The sequence below is a fragment of the Strix aluco genome, chromosome 8 (assembly GCF_031877795.1).
Source record: "Strix aluco isolate bStrAlu1 chromosome 8, bStrAlu1.hap1, whole genome shotgun sequence".
NCBI classification, from domain to species: domain Eukaryota; kingdom Metazoa; phylum Chordata; class Aves; order Strigiformes; family Strigidae; genus Strix; species Strix aluco.
This window is the reverse complement of record NC_133938.1, coordinates 30544861-30564253: the sequence shown is the minus strand read 5'-3', so window position 1 is coordinate 30564253 and position 19393 is coordinate 30544861. Positions and strand designations below refer to the sequence as shown.

Genomic DNA, 19393 nt, shown 5'->3' with positions numbered 1-19393 from the left:
CCCATCTCCATCCCATCCCATTCCCAATCCCATCCCATCTCCATCCTCTCCCCATCCCATCTCTATCTGTATCTCCATCCTCTCCCCATCCCATCTCCATCTCCATCCCCATCCCCATCCTCTCCCCATCCCATTCCCATTCCCATTGCCATCCCATCCAATCCCATCCCCATCCTCATTCTGTTCCCATCCCATCCTCATCCCCATCCCCATTCCCATGTGATTCCCACTCCATCCCCATCCCCATCCCCATCCCCATCCCCATCCCCATCCCCATCCCCGCCAGCACCGGAGTTCAGGATTCAAACTGGGGCTGTCCCAGAGCCGCCGTCGCTTACGGCGGGGCTGGGCGGCGGATCCTGAGGGGCGAAGGCGGCGCCTTTGGGCCCGAACCGACCCCCAGAACGAGCACAAAGAGTAAAAGGAAGCGGGGCGCCCCCCGCTGGGGGAGCCCCGCGGCCCCCGCGCCCCCCCGCGGCCCCCGCGCCCCCCCCGCGCGCCCGGCGGCAGGGGCGGGGCCGGGCGCGCTGAGCCCCGCCCCGCCGGGCCCGCCCCGCCCCGCGCGGCGGTGGGCGGCGGCGGCGGTTGCCGTGGCGATGGCGCCTTGCCGGCGGCCGGTTGGCTGTCGGGCCGGCTGACGGCTGGGAGGCGGCGGCGGGGCGGCGGGACGGGGAAGATGGCGGCGGCGGCGGAGGAGGCGGCGGCGGCGGCGGCGGGGCGGCGCTGAGGAGGCCCGAGGCGGGCTGAGGAGTGGCGGGGCTGGGCGGGCGGGGGCCCATGTGTGGTGGCGGCGGCCCCCCCCCGCCCCCCACTACCGGCGGCGGCGGCGGCCCCTTCGCAGCCAGGCGCCGCTGAGGCGGCTCCGCGGGCGCAGAGCGAGCGCGGCCCCGGCCCCGGCCCGGCGGCGGCAGGATGAAGTTCGCCGAGCACCTCGCGGCGCACATCACCCCCGAGTGGCGGAAGCAGTACATCCAGTATGAGGTAGGGCCGCGCCGCCGCCTCGGCCCGCTCCCCCGGCGCGCCTGGGCGGGGGGCGAAGCCGGCCCCGGTCCCCCCGTGTCCCCTCGGGGCAGGGCGGTCGGTGCCCGAGCGGCAGGGGTGTCCTGCGGCGCATACCGGCCGCTGGTGGCGCGGAGGGGGGGGCGCGGCGAGGCAGCTCCCCTGCCCGGCGGCGGTGTCTGGCGGCCGGCAGCTTCCCGCTTGTTTTCTCGGCGGGCGGACGGTGTGGAAGCGGCGTGTTCCTCCATGGCGGGCAGAGAGGGCACGGCTCTTGCCGCCCCCCGAAGCTTGGGGACCGCTCGGAGTTAATTAATGAATTGCTGCCTGTTACCTTTCGGGCTGGGACAAAGGTCAGAAGGGATGGGGAGGTGGTGGGAGCGCGGCCGGGGGCTGTGCGGTGCCCAGCTCCCGGGCATCCCCGGCCCGGCCGCAGCCCCGCTGCCGGGAGCGGGCGTCTTTCAGCACCACCGCCAGTTCTCCGCACGGGCGGGCAGAGGAGGGGTGACTTTGAGAGGCGGCTCTCAGCCTCCGTCTGCGGCTCCCAAGGGCGAGCCCGGCGGGCGAGCTGTCTGGGCAGCACCCACCACCTTCCAGCCGCAGGCCGAGCCTTCCCCCCCGCAAGCGTGAAGGGCCACAGCCGCCTTCGGGAACGCTGACAGCTTACCGGAGTGACTCAACACAGGGCAGTGAACCTGGCATCGATTGCCTTTTTTTTTTTTTTTTTTTTTTAAATAAGGCTAGCGAGGCTTTGCATCTCGCTATTTCATACTTGATTTCAGGTGAACCGCTTGAATCAGGACATTTATAAACACTGTTTGCACAAAGTTCTGCCGCATTAATCATGAAATACTTGCAGAATACAGCTTTTCAGTCTTTATTATGCCAGCTTTCTAAAGGTCACACTGATTGCTTAGTTTCAGATTTATCATAGTGGTGCTTGTCTTCACTTTAACCAGATAAAGCTCAAGGTGGTTATTTGTAGTAAAACCGTTTCCTAGTTCAGCCTTAGCAGTAAAAGTGGTTCTTGCCAGTGATGTTGGTCTTTTCCACAAGTATAATTAAACCTAGACAACGGAAAGCTGATTATAGGAGAGCCATGGTCAGCAAAACTTCTTGACTGATTGAGTCAGTCAAAACCATACAATATTTGTTACCATTTGAAGGCCCGTATTTTCTCTCTAGGACTGTAATAGCAATTTATTTCTAGTATCCCTATTAATCTGTCTGCATTTGCAAGGAAAATCACATTTATCTTAGCTGGTTTTGTTAGAATGTTGAATTTGAAAAGTTTATATCTGCCTTTTTGACCATTCCGTTGTTTTCCTTTACCTGACTGCAAAGGAATGGATGTTTAGATGAAAACTGCAGTTGGATTGGGCTTTAGAACAAAACTGTGATCTCCTTGAGTTGTTTGTAGAACGAGATGACCAAATAATGCATCAGTCTTTGAGAAGGAGGGAATCCATTGTCTTGATAAAATAAAAGTACCAGCTTAGTTCTGCATCACGTCTCTGATGGGTTATCCGTGCAAGAGTTGTTTTGTGTCCTGGAAACAGAAAGCTTGCATATCTCCCTAAGAGAGGGGTTTGGAGGTGTGTTGGAGGGGAAGGCAAGAAGGAAAGAGAAGGGCAAAAGATTTGGCTGCATGCTGACCAGACAGATGTAGAGGGAGGGTAAAGGAGACCCAGTGAACTATGACACCTTGATTAATGTCTGAAGAACTCTGCTGCTTATTGGCCACTGTTTTCATTACAGGAGGTTAATTTTCAGATGTTTTAACTAGGGCAGTATTATTATATCGTTCTCCCTTCCCCCAGCCCAATTTAAAATAAAGGTAGATTTCAGTAAAAACTTCCTTCAGGTTGTTATTCTTTCTGGACTTCAAGTCATCTCCTCCTTGGATAGACAGCTTAACGTAGAGTGAATGAATATAAAAATTCCACCCTCCTTTTTGGTAATAAGTTTCAAAACTCTTTGTTTCCCTTGTTGCAGCTGGCTGAATGTGAGTCAGCCTCTCGCTCGTGCATATTACAGTAATGGAATAGTCTGGCATTTATTATTCAGTAACTGGTGGTCGTGTGGCCGCGGTGCATAGAAGGTTGGTGCTACCTTGGTTTACTTGTTGATTATACTTGAGGCAAAAAGCATACAGCCCTCCTTTGTCAAGAAAAAATCTGAGTTGTTGATTAGCAAATGCAAGGCCAAGCACCGCTTTTGTTACTTGTGTGCATCATAGTAAAATTTTTAAGAATTATTTGTATATTTAATAGCATTATAGACTGTCAGATGAAGAAACATTGTATCTTTCCATCTTAATTAAAACAGTAATCAAGCACTGTTTCAGAGTGAGAGATCTTGTTGTGTAGGTTTTTAACTCTGAAAAGATTATTCCAGGAACTTCCCGTGTCAGGTCCAAGATGCTGATGAAGGACTAGAAGATGATATAGAAATTGCTTTCTTTAAGTCATTCTGTATCGTAAAGCTTACGTGTAGTCAACTTATTTTTCTACTCTGATATTTGTAGTTATTTCCATTGGAGAGCAGGTGACTTGTGCAGTCAGACAGCCCCAAAGTGTGGTAAGACCCAGGTAACATGAGACATCCTCACCAGGTGATATGTCTCTGGTTTGGTGGGATGTGCAGCGAGTGTGGCTGTGAGGAGCTTTGCCTCACATAAACTGCCAGTCACACTAGGAGCAGGGTGTCATCTGTTACTGATAATGTCAGGAAGAAGAATGAAACTGTTGCGTTTTGGATACCTGAAAATGTAGTTTCTTTTTCAGATGGTCTTTAACAATTTACAGCCCTCACAGTTCTTACCATTAACATGATCTTTCCCTCCAACAAAAATCTGTTTAAGCGTTATAACTGTGCTTGTAGGAAGTATGAAAGTTGGCCATACTTAGTGCAAAAAGCCATTCACCATGCAGAAGATATACTTTGATAGCTGTGGCTTAGATTCTTAGTTTCTTTAGCAAAAGCTCTGCAGTGACTATTGCTGTACGTTTGCTTTCTGAGAAAGCATTTGGCTTGTAGAAAAGAGGGAAAATGATGACCTATGCTGTTACCTTTTATTCAGCTTTTCGCAAAGACATTTGCCATGACTGAGTCAGTGTTAACAGGGAGCCTTACGCTAACCTTGATTGTGACTTGATTTGACTTTCCATTCCAAATTTCCATTCTAAAGATTGAATGAAAACATGCAAATTTTATGTCACGTTTACTACGCAAACTCCATTCCCAGCTGACGGTTCTGGGAGCCTCAGTCAGTGCAAATGATCAGGAGGGCTTTATGTGAGGGCCAGTGGCAATAACGTAATGCATAATCCCAATGTAAAGGGGCATTTTTACTGTTGAAGTACTGAGTGTCATTATCAGGCTACTCCCTGGATATGACTGAGTTTAAAACAACGTATTGACAAATGCTTAATTTGTGGAAATGCTTGTTAATTATGTTAAACACTAAATATGCCAAAGTTTTAAAGAACTTTGGTCCTGATTTCAATGGCTGTCATCTGAAAACTTACTATTTGTTAAAAGTAATGCTTCAGGTTTCTGTACCCGCTGCCTTCTCTGTGCAAAGACCGCAGCAGAGGGGAGCAGTGGCTTTAGGGGTGTGTGCCAAGGCTGTGGGGTGCTGGCAGCCTCGCACACGCACCTGGGCACTCGGCTCCTGTAGCTGCACAGTTCTTGCCATGCAACCAGTGGATGTGCCCTGACCCTGGCAGTGGGAGAGAAGAAGTTTGGTCACCTTGTTTTAGGGGATCTGGCAGCGTATCATCTTCTGTAGAGTTAGTAGCCTGCTCCCAGCCAGTTAAATGATTGCTGCGGCATGCACTGCTTCAGTGGACTTCTTGCCTTAAAACCTTATGGTTTGGACCAGTCATTTACTCTTCATTTCCTTTGGTGTAAAGATAAAATGTGAAAACAAACAAAATCCCATGTTTTTGTATCAGACAACAGAATTCTTTTTTTCACATAGTACCGAACAAGTACCGAAGGTAACTCTTAGATGAGTTTCAGCTGATGCTTTTTTGCTAGGAGCATGCTTCACCGCATTCAATGTATATTTTTTGATGCAGTGAAATTGTTGGATTGCTAGTCCTCTGTTTATCCACAAACCGTGCTGCAGATTTCCTTTGCTCTTGTGTCCATCTCCAGAATGTTTTTAGGAGAAAGAGGAGAGCGTTGCTTCATCTGCTCAGACTTCTAAATGTAAGTGTATGTCTGCACTTCCAGCTGATGGAAACTTGGTGGAGTTTTGCAGTTGCCAGATGGCAGTTTTGTTTCGGTTAATCTGGCCTGAATTTGTTTATCTGGATGCAGAAGTTTGATGGTATTTTTAAAGAAAAAGTGCTTAGCAGCTTTGAAATTGCAGCATCTGGGGAAGAAGAAGAATCAGAACAGTTATTACAAGTTCATGGGGGTGATGGGTAAAAAGTACAAGCATGTGATTTCCCTTTAAGGAGACTCCAGGTTCTAAGTACTTTTGCCTTTGGAGAATAGAAACAGGTTGCTAAGTCTTAGAAATAATTTTTCTGACACACAACCTCCAGCAGGAAGTAGGTGGGGAAAACGAAACTGATAGCTGAGGTAGCCTGCTTGCCTTTGGAGTCTCTCTTCCAGAAACAGGCTTTCAGTTTTTGGGAGGTGGCCAATTCTGCTCGTCAAATCCTGCTTCATGATAGGCAGTTCACACCCAGGCTTGCCACCTTCTGACACAAATCTGTTGTGCTATTTCACTATTTGTCCTTCTGGGTGTTAGCGGACGAGCTTAGAAGAGCATAAGCGGTTTGAAAGCTACTCGTTTAAAACAACGGTTTTGTTTGAGCATTTTAAGGGTTTTGTCCTTAAATTTGCTCACTGTTAAGGTTTGACAGTTGCATTGAAAGTGTGTTTTCTTTCTGTGTTTTTTTTTTTTTATGTATGCTGATATACATTTATACAAGTTTACTGTGGATGCAAGGTGTACCACTAGCACACTTTAAAGTGGGGAATAACCGTTTTTGTTTAGTTTGAGGGCAGAAAGAGTAATTCTTAAACATTTGAAGCTGACAGAGATGGATAACTTTTGGAAACAATCACTTCTAAAATTCTGTAACTTAGAGGACTAAATAGTTTGTGAAGGAGCACTGAGCCTTTCACTTTCAGGTTATTGGTTTACTTATATAGGTCAGGTAAGCAGAAACAAAATCTGCTGCCCTGCAGCTGCCAGATTGTAATAATGTCAGTCTGCATGGGGAGAGAGGTCTGCGGGACGACTGACACCTTCAGCTTTCAAGATTGTTTAGTGCAGGACTGTCGGTCTTGTGGTCCTTTTTAATTTGTTTTTCCAAAATGACTGATAAAACCAGAGATGGGAAGTACACTGCGAGTTTACCTCTGGGTAGGTTAAGGGATGGAGATCTTACTACAGTGACTTTCAATTTACTGTCTCTTCAGGTTTGTTTATCATATGCTGTGTGGTTGAAGTTCATGGAAAAAGTTACAGGTAGGTGAGGATGACGAGCAGGATGAAAAAGGGGGAAGGCTTTTTGACCACTTGATGCATGGAGGCAGATCACATGCTGCTGGCCAGTGAGTCATGGGGGGAAAAGGACTGAAGTGGCCAGTGTTTGGAAGGAATTTAAAGAAAGCACTGAGAGTAGAGGAGAGCTGTGCCGCTGGAACAAGGATCATTCAGCAGTGGCTCAGTTGGGAAAACAATTATGCAAGTGACCTTTGTTGAGACCTCTGTGGACTCGGGAATCAGACCTTGGAGAGATGTCTGAGTTGCCTGTGTAGCCTGCCACCTAGGATATCTTGTGATAAACAGACATGTCCTTTAGACCTTATATTTACTTAACAGGATTGTAACCACCATGTTACAAGAGTGCTGAGTTTCCCGCTGCTGAGCTTGTGGTTTTCATCTTGAGGGTATTAGGGAATTTGCTATTTAGGCCGTGATGTTTTGACTGGGGGACACACACACGTAAATGCAGAGGTGTAGGATTATAGAAGTATAAAATATGTTGGGAAACAGGCAGAAGAGACAAGAACTCAAAAGACCTGAATGACTCTTGTGTGTTAGATTTCTGTGGGTTCAGGAGGGAGGGAATAACATTTAGTTTTTGCAGCAGCTGTGTGTGAAGCACGCTCACGTTCAGTATGTGCATTAAGATGCCTGTCTTTATCAAGTGATGTGGGATGTGTGTAAACAAATCACTCAGCAGTAGGAATGGGACCTTCCTGGTGGCTTCTAGTTCCATAATTATGGTTCAACCTATTCCTTCAACCATTGATCCAAACTCAGTTTATTTGATTCTTGCTTGCACTTGTGATGTGAGAGAGAGCAAATCTTTAGTCTACAGCTGGAATAATACCAGCATCTTAGCAACTGTCTGAAAAGAGGCCTTCTGAAAAGGAGCTGCAAGTGATGTGGTGCCTCCCTCCTGGCTCTGCTAACAGAAGGGGTTACTGCCAGGGGTGCTTGGTATTTAGTGGTAGGACCTCCTTGCCTCCTGGTCCCGCTGCCCGCACCGCTCATCGCTTGCACTGGCAACCAGAGTGTGGGTGAGCAGCTTGTTCCTGTGGTCTCTGGGAGGCAGCTAATGGTGCCTGTAGGACCTGAAGACCTGGTTAATAATTCTGGCTGGTGTTAATGTTGTCCTTTAGTTTCCACCTCAAGAGAAGGCCGTCACCCCTGGTTCTCTAATCTCCTTCGTCATGTTGTCTTCAGCTTTTAGAATGTATGTGTAGTGCCGTACACCTATATAACAGTGATAAGAAATCCCTGAGGCTGCTTTTCCTCCATTTGCCTTGACAAATTCTCTTCTGTGTCACACAACATTTTTGTGTTTTTTTTTTAATGTAAAACCTTTAACATCCTACCAACTGGGAAACATTTTTCCCAAGGAAGATGTTGAAAGATACAGTTGGAATAAATTTTATAGATTAGTAAGGTAACAGGCTTTAGACAAAGCAGTCAGTAAACGTGAACTCGTGTTTCTTTTGTTAACAGAAATACGTGTGATAACATTGACATCACGTACCATAGCTTTCTGTGTCAGTCTGGAGGATAAAAGGACTTTAATTGCTTTTGTTTTCAAACAGGCGTATCAAAACAATGTTTGTTTTTTTTTTTTTAAATACTAACTGTATTCCTTGTTCTCTCCCCTCTCCCTTGCAGGCTTTGAAAGAGATGCTATATGCAGCTGTGGACCAGGCCCCTTCTATAGAAGGTAAGCGAATTGTAAATGAGAATCATGTTTTTCTTGGCATTGGGTGCTGGACACATAGTCCTGTTACTTTTCTGTCCTCAGTCCTCCTAAATTGGTAAACTTAATATACTGATGGGCCTTTCACAGCCTGCGTGCTATTTTTGATTGTTAGAACTCTTTGTCCTCTGTCATTAGGACAATAAATGGCTTTGTATAGTTTGGGACTTCAACAGCTGGATTCCTCTTGCTTATAAGGGCATTCACTGGTGGAAGTACTTTCTTCATCGCTTGAGAATAGACCTTTGTTTTTCTGTGACAGCCAGCCACTTCGGGAGATAATTGTGCTAGAGAGATACTGGTTTGTTACTGGGGATTTGAACTGTAGGAGTCTGGTCCTTTCGTTCTGTGTCCTCCCTGAACGCTGTGCTACCTCTCGTATGTGGACATGAGTATATTTTCTTGTTGCATGTATTTACTGCTACTGAGTTCTCTGGACTATTTTAGTACAGCATTTGGTTTTAAGCTCATTGCATTTTGAATAGTTTGTTTAATTAAGTGATGATCTGTGCAAAATTTCTCAGTAGAGCCCTTTATCTTTCTTTCCTTTCATTGTCTTTGAAGTACTGAATAGTTTTTGCCTTTGTGTTGCTTCACTCCCTAATTTCTTGCTCTTCATGTGGATTTCAAACTGTTTTTTAACCTCCTAACCTTTATTATTTTCACTTTGCAGTGCACTGTTAATTTCACTAACCTCTTTGAATGTGGCTCTGGGCTTCTTGCATATTTACAGAGCAGAAGAACAACTGCTGCTTCTAGTGTGGGCAGTTGGCTAACGTGAATAAAGCTAGTCACTATTAATGTTAGCGTATTAACTACTTTCTTTGTGTTGAGTAGAATTGGGAAATGAGGTATAACATAGTCAATGTGGAAGATTATTTTTTTTGGATTTAACTCTACCTGCTCTTTGATTAGAATTTTAAAACAAAAACTGCAATACTTAATAGACTACGTGTGTGTGTGATGGAGCAATCTTTCCTTATACTCTTCAGAGGCGTAATCTAAGCTGAAAACCTCGTTGAAGCAATGCTCAGACAGGTATATTCTTTAGGTTTAACCTGATACTTAGTTGCTCACTTGACTACACCTGCTAATTTTGTTGAATCAGTCTCCCTTTTCTCTAAAGTGCAGGTCCTAGAACTGGATTTCTAAAGGTTATGGTCCTAGCATCATCTAAAATATATGGGTTATCTTTGGAAAACTGAGGAAAACTTGCCAGCAATACACTGGCAAAAGAGGAAGATCTCGCTTTTTTTGAGTGGCAAAATTGCTTAAAAACCACCCACAAACCTTTCTGCCCAACAGCATAAAACCAGTTCTCCAGCTAAGAGGAACTGAAGTGTTTTGTGTAGGGCAAACTGATTATTAGCTTTTAAAGACAATTTACTCATTTTGTTGAAAATCCAGCAAAGTTTTATGGAAGACTGGAACATTTACAAGACTTTTTCCTTTCTTTTCTTTTTTTCTTCTATCCATCAGTTTATTATTTACAATGGGAGCAAATGGTGTCTGTGCTAAGAAAATTTTGTAGTCTAATGTTTGAATGTGACTTACTGGGTTTTGCTTGTGATACCTAGAATTTCAAGGTGGGCTTTTAGTTGCTAGCCACAAAACTCCAAAGTGTTACAATTCAGCATTTTGATTTCTTTTTTTCAGTGCTTGCGGTATACTGATGTTCTGTAATGTGCTGTGATGTTTGTGTGTAAACATATTAGAGAAGGTGAAGAATAAAATGGTACAATATTATATTTATGCTCTTTTAAATGTTAAAAGAATTTTAACTTGTGCTTCTGCCTCCTTTGATGCTTTCAAAACCTCAACAAAAGGAAAGTAATGGCTTAAGACACTTTTCATGAGTAGAACAATGTTCTGTTCATTTTTTTGGGATCATGTCTCTGGACTGTAGAGAACAGAGTAATCCAAACTGTTTTGAACCACTCATGTTAAACTCTGTCTCGCCTGACCCTCCTTCAAGTAGAGAGCAGCTATACTAATTCCTTCACCTTCTGTTCATTAAACGAATGTGACTATGTGCGTGGCGACTGGATTTTTTACAGTTTGTTTTCAGGGTGTCTTTCACACTCTTTTTCTTTCTGCTTAGAGTCTGTTTCCCTTTTTAGTCTCTGGGTTCCTCTGTGTGTGTGTTGCTCAGGATGGGGCCAGGCTATTTGTGCTGGAGTGACCAAGCTGCCTGTACGTGCAGAGGTGTTTAAGCCAGTGGGTCCTTCTGCCATTGCCCGCAGGAGTGCAGAGGTGACAGAGGGAAGGCAGATGTCTTTCCATGAGCTGCAGCTTTAGGAAAGGCTTGTACTGGAAATGGATCAAGTTAGTGTGTGACTGCATACAAACTGTGCCCAAAGCACTGCTCTAGTCCATGTCACAGGAGATGGAGCGAGTTCCTTGAACTTCAGGGGGGAAGTAGCAGCTACGTCAGGGGCTGGCTGTTGGCCTGAATGTTTTCAATTTAATATCGATTTTGCGATGGATGCTTTTGTGTTTGTTGTTTTGAGCTTAGCACAGAAACTACAGGAGTGTGCTACTGAAACCCAGCTTCCCAGTATGAGCCTACTGTCATCTCATTTTAGACTGGTCTAACCAAAACTCATTTTCTAACTGATCTAGTTGATCACAGGCACACTGCAGATGTGCATAGTTGGGTTTGGTTTACCTTACATGTATTGTAAAGCTAATCTTCAGTTAATACATTGGACTGTGAAGAAAAAGGAGTTTTGTATACCAAAGCTGAGGCTATTCCTAGTTCTTACTCTGCTCGGCTGGATGTGTAATTCAGGACTTGTGAATGAGTTTCTTAGATTTCTGCTGCAGGCTGCTTACTAGGTCAGTTGGTAAAATTTGTATACCTACAGAAATGCTTTGTATTGCTTAGTAGAATGCTTGAAGCATTTTGGAAACTCTTTAAAACAAACAAAAAAACCTGCTACCCAACCAGTGTTGTAAGTAATAGGCAAGGCAGGTAATAGGTGAACCATTCATCGTTAATAACTTTCAGTGGGTTTGTATTTAGGAATCTCCTGTTTGTGCTTGGTCTGTGGGTAGACAAAGCTAACTTCAGAATGACTCTTAAGCTCTGCAACTGATGGTCCTAGTGCTACTTTAGTGGGCACAGTGTTGCTGAGAGGGGGATCTTGGCTCTAAATTGTGCCATTTTTACTCTGCTCATTACCTAGTTATATGGTGACCCTTCTCATTGTGCTACATAAAATCATACCAATGTCTAGCTGCTTTTTCCTGTTTTCAGGTAATAAGCACAGACTGTGATGTTAACCAAAGACCCTGTAGATGTGAATAAGCAAAACCTGTCCAGGCTGTATGATAGGAGGAGATTGTTTATAGCTGTCCCCTGACACTACTGCAAGGTGCTGTGGCTCCCTGTGTTTCATGAGTTATACCAGACTGTATGCATGTCTTTTCTGGCAGTTGCTAGCTGTACACATAGATTTCTTTAATCTGTTCAAAGATACTTTTTTTTTTTTTTCCCCCCGTCTGTCTACTTTGTAACGACAGTTTTCTATATGCCAGTGTTATTCCTCCAGATGCTTATCATCCTTTTACAAGGCTTTCCCCTGATGAAACTTGCACTATCCTTCCACCTGAGCATCATCTGTAGAAAATTAGTGTTTAGTCTGTTAATTCAATCTCATACACATCACTGGAAAAAGTATCAAATGATGCTTGATTCCCAGCTGTATGATGGAACTTGCTTGAATTTCTGGAGAATTCTTTGATGCGTGTTTGCTTTGTTAGCTGTTTATTATGTGCTACTTACTGTTACTGGAGCAATCTGGATGAAATGATGCTGCTGTGATGTTATTCTCAGCTTCTGAGTCCTCATGGCATGGCAGGAAGGCCTGAATGCGAGGGTGGCAGGTCAGTGTGAGCCTTGACCCTGAGCTACCTTTAGGAAGAATCTCTGACAATTCAGAGGTGAAAACCCAGCATAACACTTGTTTTCTCCAAGGTGGAATGTGCAGTATTACAAAAGCATGAAATACTGACCTCACCGTGAGCACGTTGATTTGTTTCTATTCCTTGTTCCTCCCGCTGCTTCCTGTCCCATTTGTCACCTAAGTAAAACAGGTTACTGGACCACTGTTGCTTGGAGTCCTCCCGATTTATTCCACTTGGTGAGCAGATGTGTCGGCATCTCCCCAAGCTCCTTACAATGCGGCTCTTCTCAGCTGCAGTGGAGATGAAAGTGTGGCTGTAAATTATTCATTCTGATTATCTGCTCGAATGGACAGAGTCCACTCTAAATATTATTTCCTAGAATATTTGTCTTTCAGATATTGAAATTTAACCTTCCTTTAATACTTGTGTAAACAAACATTGTTGTTGTAATATCAGATGGTACAAGAGTGTTCTGTTGTATCCTCTTATTATGGAGATTACTTATTCTGCTTAACCCCAATCCTGAATTCCAGTGGCATCTTTTGACCGAGGATTGCTGCTGGGTGAAGGGCTGTGTGGGGCTGGAACGGTGTAACAGCGTAGGAGTGGGGAGTACGGGTGCTTTAAGGTAGAACTCAAACCCAAAGTTAATAGGTGACATTAAAATAACATTTGATTGGTAGGGGAAAAGCTTTAGTGGTAATGGAGATTCTCTGCTGGAACTTGTAATCTGTACGGTCACCTATTTATTTGTGCTAGATTAGAAAAGCAAGAGGTGCAAGTCTGGGACATCCTGAGAGTGCCAGCACTGGGAGCGTGTCCTGTGTGGTTACACCCTTGTTTCTGCTTTCATTTGTAATGCACTCACCATGTTAACAGACAGCTACAAATCTTTAATTTGGATTTATTTCTGTTACTAAATAAAACCGTATTCTTTAGGGTGGTAAGTAATCTTCGTGAATAGGCAGGGTGTGGGAAATCACATTCTTTTTTTCCAAAGGAAGTTATGAGGCTGACAATTTTCATTTTTTATATGCAGACATGCTTTGTAGGGTTGATCAAAGGTTTATGGTTTGTCTGTATATATACAGATGTCTTCTTTTTATTTCAAAATAAACATTTATTTCCAATTGCATAAGCTTACTTTGTAGCGTGTTGAGGTTTTGTTTACGTGGGAATGCTTAGGCTTAAGGAAGTCTTCAACAGAACTGCTTCACATCAGCGACTGTGAAGCAGCCGCAGGCGGATGAATGCTTTGTCTTTATTTCACTATGTTGTTGCACACCCATAAAGGACATGGGAATTGATGTCCTTCTGAAGGACCCACGCGACTGCAGGTTGGTGTCCTACACCCTTGATGCTGGTCCTCAATTCTGTGCAGATTGTGATTCAGTCTGGAGGCCTCCATATTTATAACTAGTGTGTAAACTCAAAATAAAATAAAGATCCCATGACAGTGCTCTTCCCAGCTGGAGACTAGGTATTGGCCTAGCTATAGAAAAATAGGTTATTTGGCTTGTTGAGAACATTAGCTTCCAGAGCATGCCAACGGTGGACAGGAGGAGAACTTGGCTGCATACCAGCATTTAGAGAAGGAGGTGATGTCTGGTTTCTCTTAGCCGAGGGCAATAAAATTTGAAAGGTAAACAGTGCATATGGTTGTAGTAGGGTGCAGAGTAGTGTGAGAGAACAGCTGGATGATCACCAGAATATTTGGAGCACAGATGCCTGTATGAAACTTAGTGTACTGTGTTCCCATGTAAAAGTCATTTTGCTATCAAAAGCAGTCTGGTGTTCGCAGCAAGTCAGCACTGAGACTGACCCCAGTGATCGCTTTGTACCCGCGCACGCCACTTTCTGCTCCTTCAGGGTAAAGCAGGCCCACCTACGCTGTCAATATAGTGACTTCCTCAGAGGTACTGAGGACCAAGTGACTGCATTCTGCTTAACCATTAATTAGTGTAACGTGGGTGTGGAATAAAGGTCAGGTCAGAGCTGGAATGATTGCGAATAACTTGTTGATAGTGCAGACAACTGGCCAATATAAGTTTTGATTGTACTACTGTCGCGTAGACCACAAGCTGTGCTGTCCCTGGGGACTGGTGTGCTCAGGGGCCTGGCCTGCATGCAGGCACTGGTTCTTATGGACTGCAAGTTCGTTGGCATTTTTGTACCTGGCTGTGAACCCTTTCAGTTGTTGGAAACCACTTGCTCCAGAAAGTCCAGGGGAGGGTACCCCTGGTACAGAAGGGAGCTTCCCTGGGCTCTCTGCACTGGTGTGGGACCATGCAGGGTAACAAAGACGGTCGTGGTGGGAAGTGGTTTAGCAGGTTGATTGTGTAGGTCGCTGTTTCTTTCTGAAGGAAGCTTGTGATTGTGGCTGGTGGAAACACTGGACTTCCTCACACTTTCCATTTGCTCCGTTGTCACCTCCTGGGCTAATAATGCCACTTCATCTGTATGTAGAAGCCGGGAAGCTTGTGTGGTTGCTGAGCAAGCCTGTTTTCCTTTTCCTCTCTGTCTTCTGATGCGTTCTGGGTAACTTCTCAACAGCTCCAAGAGCTTTGAGGCATTAACATTGAGTGAAGAACTTGAGTCTGAAGTGTACCAAAGAGTATAGGTTCAAGGCTTCGGGACAGGCAGTTAATTGCTTTGAAGTTTTGTTCTGTACCTTTTTTTTCTTAACTTAAGTGTCCTTTGGTATTAAGTACTAAGACCTGTTAAACCCGGGATAATTGAAGAGCTGTAGGTAGCTCAGGAGGTAATGGTGAAAGCTGGACCTGGTAGTCAAGTCTGGCCCACGGGAAAGGGCTACACCTAGAAGCAGGTTTCTCTTGGAAGTCTGCAAACTGCTTATCAGTCCTGCTGCAGAATGGCTGTAGATGATTCCTTAATGATGTATTTAGGGTAACAGCAACATCAGAAATGCTCAATTGTGCCTTTTCTTTCCTCTTTTTCCTTCCTGCATTTGCTTTCCAGTAATTTAAAAATGACAGTCTGTTACTTTTTTGGTGGTTAGAGGAATTAACTGTGCTCATAATTTAAGTGGTATGTGCCAGGTTTCATGTTAGTGGTCAAAACTTGAAGGTTGGAAAGTAGAAAAAGACTCGCAGAGCTGGAAGATTGACAGACAGCCGTGCCTTCAACAAAGCACTCTTGAGACAACAGCAAAACATCAAACAGCATTTTGGCTGAAGACATGAAGAAGCACTGCACATGTATATACAAGAGGCCAGTATTTATTGCTTTGTTTCAAAAAAAGCCTGCGCTAGACATCTTAACAGCAAGATTTAGTGTGCGTGTAGGAGGCAGCCTCTGGGTTTCTAGTAATTCCCTTGGAGCTGTATTCGAAATAGGTGATTTGAATTATTAGACAATTAAGATTTTGGATGAGACTATAGCTACTTGGTGAATAATGCAATATGAATTAAATTTGATTGGTTTCTCTCTCTCTTTAAAAATGCATGCTGCGGGCAAGGGAATGAGCAGAATATCCCTGGAAGGAAATCTCATTCTTCTACATCGTAGCTGCTTGTAAGATGTCTTAGAAAAACGGCCAACCCGCCAATACCCCATGGAGTCCTGACATCTCTGTGTGATGCAGTGGAGGAGCAAAGGCTGTCCCTGGGCACCCTCCTGCTAGAGTGGTCCTTTCAGTTATGTCACCTTAGTCTGCGGCAGTAATGGTCTCTGAACACGAGGTCTGTCTCTTTGATTAAGTAATTTTAAAATTAGCAAGGATGTAGTGAAAAGTCAACCCACTCCTGGTCCTGTTTCTTTTTCCTGATTCCTGAAGTAAAATCTAAGGGTAGTTGTGTATTTCATGTGGGTTTTTTTACAGTGTATCTGTAGCTTTGCAGCTTGACCCCTTTTTAGTAAAAGTAGATAATTAATTAGTTTTAAAATGTAATTGTGCTTTTTGTAAAGACATAATCTTTAACTTTAGTTACAGCATAAAACTGCAGAATTACAGCATCTTAGCTTTACAAAGCCACAGTTCAAAAAAAAAAAAGAGTTTAAAAGTATATATTTTATTCCATTTATTATATGGCCATATATTTTAAATTGTTTTATGCTACTTCTGTGGAGTGCGGCAACCCTCTTCCCCTGAATTAGTACAGCCTAAATGTAAAAGCCCAATCCTATGGTTCTGCTCCCCTGTGAACTGAGGAGGGGTGTAGCTTCAAGAGAACCACAGAGAGGTATAAAGGATATTTTACTAATGCGTGGTATGACAAGAGTACCTAAAGCTCCTTAGTTGTAAGGCAGCAGCGCTGTGAGTCAGAGTTGTGTATGTTCAGCTAAAATGGCAAAGAAAACTGCATAAAAATACACAAATCTACTTTTTAAAGTAGTTACTGCTCTGTCCAGGAAGGTGACTGGCGTTGTGGTGGACACAGAGTGCCACGGGGACGGTGCAAAGCCCGGGGCGAGCACACCCCAACCTGCCTGTTTGTGGGCACTCAGCAGCTCAACTTCCCCTCTGCAGAGGGGGAAGCCTTGTTTATCTCCTAGGAGATGGAAAACCCATTTCTACTTCCTGATGAGAAGCTGACAGGCTATTTGACTTAACAAGAGAGGCAGGCAGTGTGACTGGGAAGAGGGAAATTGCATGCCATAACATACCAATATAAATGCAATTTATTTTGCATGTGCTATATAGCTTCAGGCACACATTTTGGGGGGTGTGAGAATTTTTTGCATGCTGAAATGTGAGCTCTAAATAGCAAAAAGAGGCAAATTTGGTATTGAGACTGTGTTTGTAGTCTTGGTTTTATTTTTGCTGTGATTGCTCAGCATGCTTTTATAAATGCTCCTAATGTATTTGTGGGGCAGAGTGCAGGGAAGCTGAAAAGATCAGCACGAGCGAGCTGTTAACTCGGGATCGATCTTGTCCCACAGTTGCAGGCTTGTTCTGAGATGGGGCCAAGGCTGCTCTTCTGGTACCGCGGCTGCTGGTGTCCTGTCCCTGCGCAGCTCTCCAGGACAGCTCTGCTGAGACCGAGCAGTTCAGTACCAACTAGCCTGCCTAGCTGTCAGTCCCATGATGTGTCAGCTACAGGGAAAAATGGGCATCATTGCTCCAAACCCCCATTCTTTGTTCTCACCGTTTCCTGTTCTAGCTGATCGATCACATATATGAGTTTGTTGTGAGTACCTTTGTCTTTTTAATGCTGGGGGGGGGGGCATCAGCAGCAGTTACAGTGTGGTTGCTGATCTGTGAACCCAGGTATGCTTTCTAAAGGCAGCTCCATTATGAGCACAGCTGTAGGAATGAGTCACAGGCAATGCAGTAAAATGGGGAATGTACCTATAAGGTAAATTCTATAAATAGGTTAATGGAATTTGTCTTGTACTTCAGTGTTTTGGTATAACTTTGTCTTCCCTAATCAGAAGTAGCAATTAGAAAGCAAGGAAATAAATAATCTGAGAGCCTGATAAGGCATTCCATGTTACTTCATAGTCTTTCATATATGCCAAATGATCCTTGAGCTCTGCAGCAGTCCAAGGCAAAGGTTCAGTTTCTCCACTGCCCAGCCACAGGAGAATACACTTCTCCGTTAGAAGCCTGGGTCAGGGCTTGGTTCTGCTCACACCTTGGTGAACACGGGTGCAGGAAAACATTTCTTGGAAGTTTCATGTCCTTTTGAAGCCTTTAAGAGGTTACAGTTCACTGTAATATAGAGACAAGAAGGCTTCCCAGAGAAGGCAAAGGAAAGAGAAAACTCAAAATATCTCTTGCTTGTCTGTGATTGAACTGGATTGACATCAGTACTCACAAGTGATAATTGTGTGTATAAAGGCTGCATTTGTGGGTTTCAGATGCTGTAGGTGATGCTCTTAACACAGCATTAATTTATGGTGTAGATTTCATTAGTAGGATGTCGATAAGACTTGTTTATTAAAACTTCATGTTTCACATGGTGAGTCGGTAAAATATGGATTGTGAATGAAATTTTGAGCAGTTGGAGGCAGAGAGGTTAGAGACAGGTTGCCGACCTTGTAGGGTTTGCCACACCTTATCAGCCCCATCTGCTGTGATGATCCTGGCTGCAAGGTGACTGCTGTTTCTGGTGAGCACTTCAGATCCTGTAAAAATACCCCGGATCAGGTGTGGCTTTTAGCAATACATCAGCAATGGGGAGCCTGCCACAGCTTTAATGCTGTTCTCTTCAGCAGATGTCCCCTTCGTGGTGAAGCCTCGGACAGTGAAGGACCACAAAGGACGGTGAAGGGAAAAGGTGAACAGGTTGCTGTGTGCGCAGCCAGCCTGCCAGGAGCTGGGTCAGGGCTTGGCCCCCGGCTCTCAGAGGGGCTGCACTGCGGCCTGGAGCTTGCCAGGCTGCCTTTGGTTCCTGGCTCACATTTCTGTGTACATGTGGACACTGTTCTTCCCCAGCTGGTGTCTTTGGCTCTGGTGTCAGCTGCACCCATGTCTTCCTACAGTGGGAGATTAGTTTGCTACTGTCGGTGTTAAATAGGACTTTGAGCTCGAGTCTCAAAGGCTCCAAAGGTACTGACAAAAGAGCTTTCAGATCTGCCCCTCCAGTTTTAGAAATCCAAGTGCAGCTCAGCCAGAATTGATCTGTACCAATTTCCCTTTCAGTTTCTTATGCTTTCAGCCAGCTCCTACAGATTCAATTCGGCTTTTGTTCTCAGCTGATTGAGCTGGGTTGATGTGGCCGCATGCTAATGCAGCGTTCTAGATGGAGCAGATGCGCACCCGCTCGCTTTCCGGCTGAGGAGGAATTCACCGTTGGAAGGTGCATGATCTGGGCTTGGACTTGCCTAAGCACAAATACAAGTAATGAATTAGTCATCAGACACGGAATTCATTTCCCTGGGGACAGGAGCAGGAAGCTGGTACAGCCCCGCTGTCAGTCAGGAACTGCTGAGGTAGCAGCTCTTGCCAGCTGAGAAGGTTCCCCCCACCCCTGCTCACACAGGCTAGGTTGCCAAATCATTTCGTTTAGTATTTCGGTAGTGACACAAGTACTTTATGGCATGTGCTTAAAGGCTTTGGTCTCTTTACCTAACGTACATAAAAATGTTAACTGGCTATTTTGAAACCAAAGGCAGCAGACCTTAATTGCAGCAACTCTGCAGTCTCCTACATGCGAGGCAGTTTTACTGAATCCTATTTATGTGATAAGCAGGGTATGCCAGAGGGGTTTGCCATCCTCTATCCGTTTCAGGAGTGATTTCATGGTTATTGAGGTATATGAGTG

At 44.8% G+C, this 19393-nt stretch overlaps 1 protein-coding gene across 1 annotated transcript in view; it reads left to right on the top strand.

Annotated features, from left to right (window-relative positions):
- The first annotated feature begins 677 nt into the window (after positions 1-677).
- XPR1 (xenotropic and polytropic retrovirus receptor 1) overlaps positions 678-19393 on the top strand; it is a 114221-nt gene continuing 95505 nt past the window's right edge. The window contains exons 1-2 of the mRNA XM_074832945.1: positions 678-981; positions 8168-8219. Coding sequence (XP_074689046.1) covers positions 913-981; positions 8168-8219 — 121 coding nt within the window. The 5' untranslated portion in view covers positions 678-912. The remainder of the gene's footprint in view (positions 982-8167; positions 8220-19393) is intronic.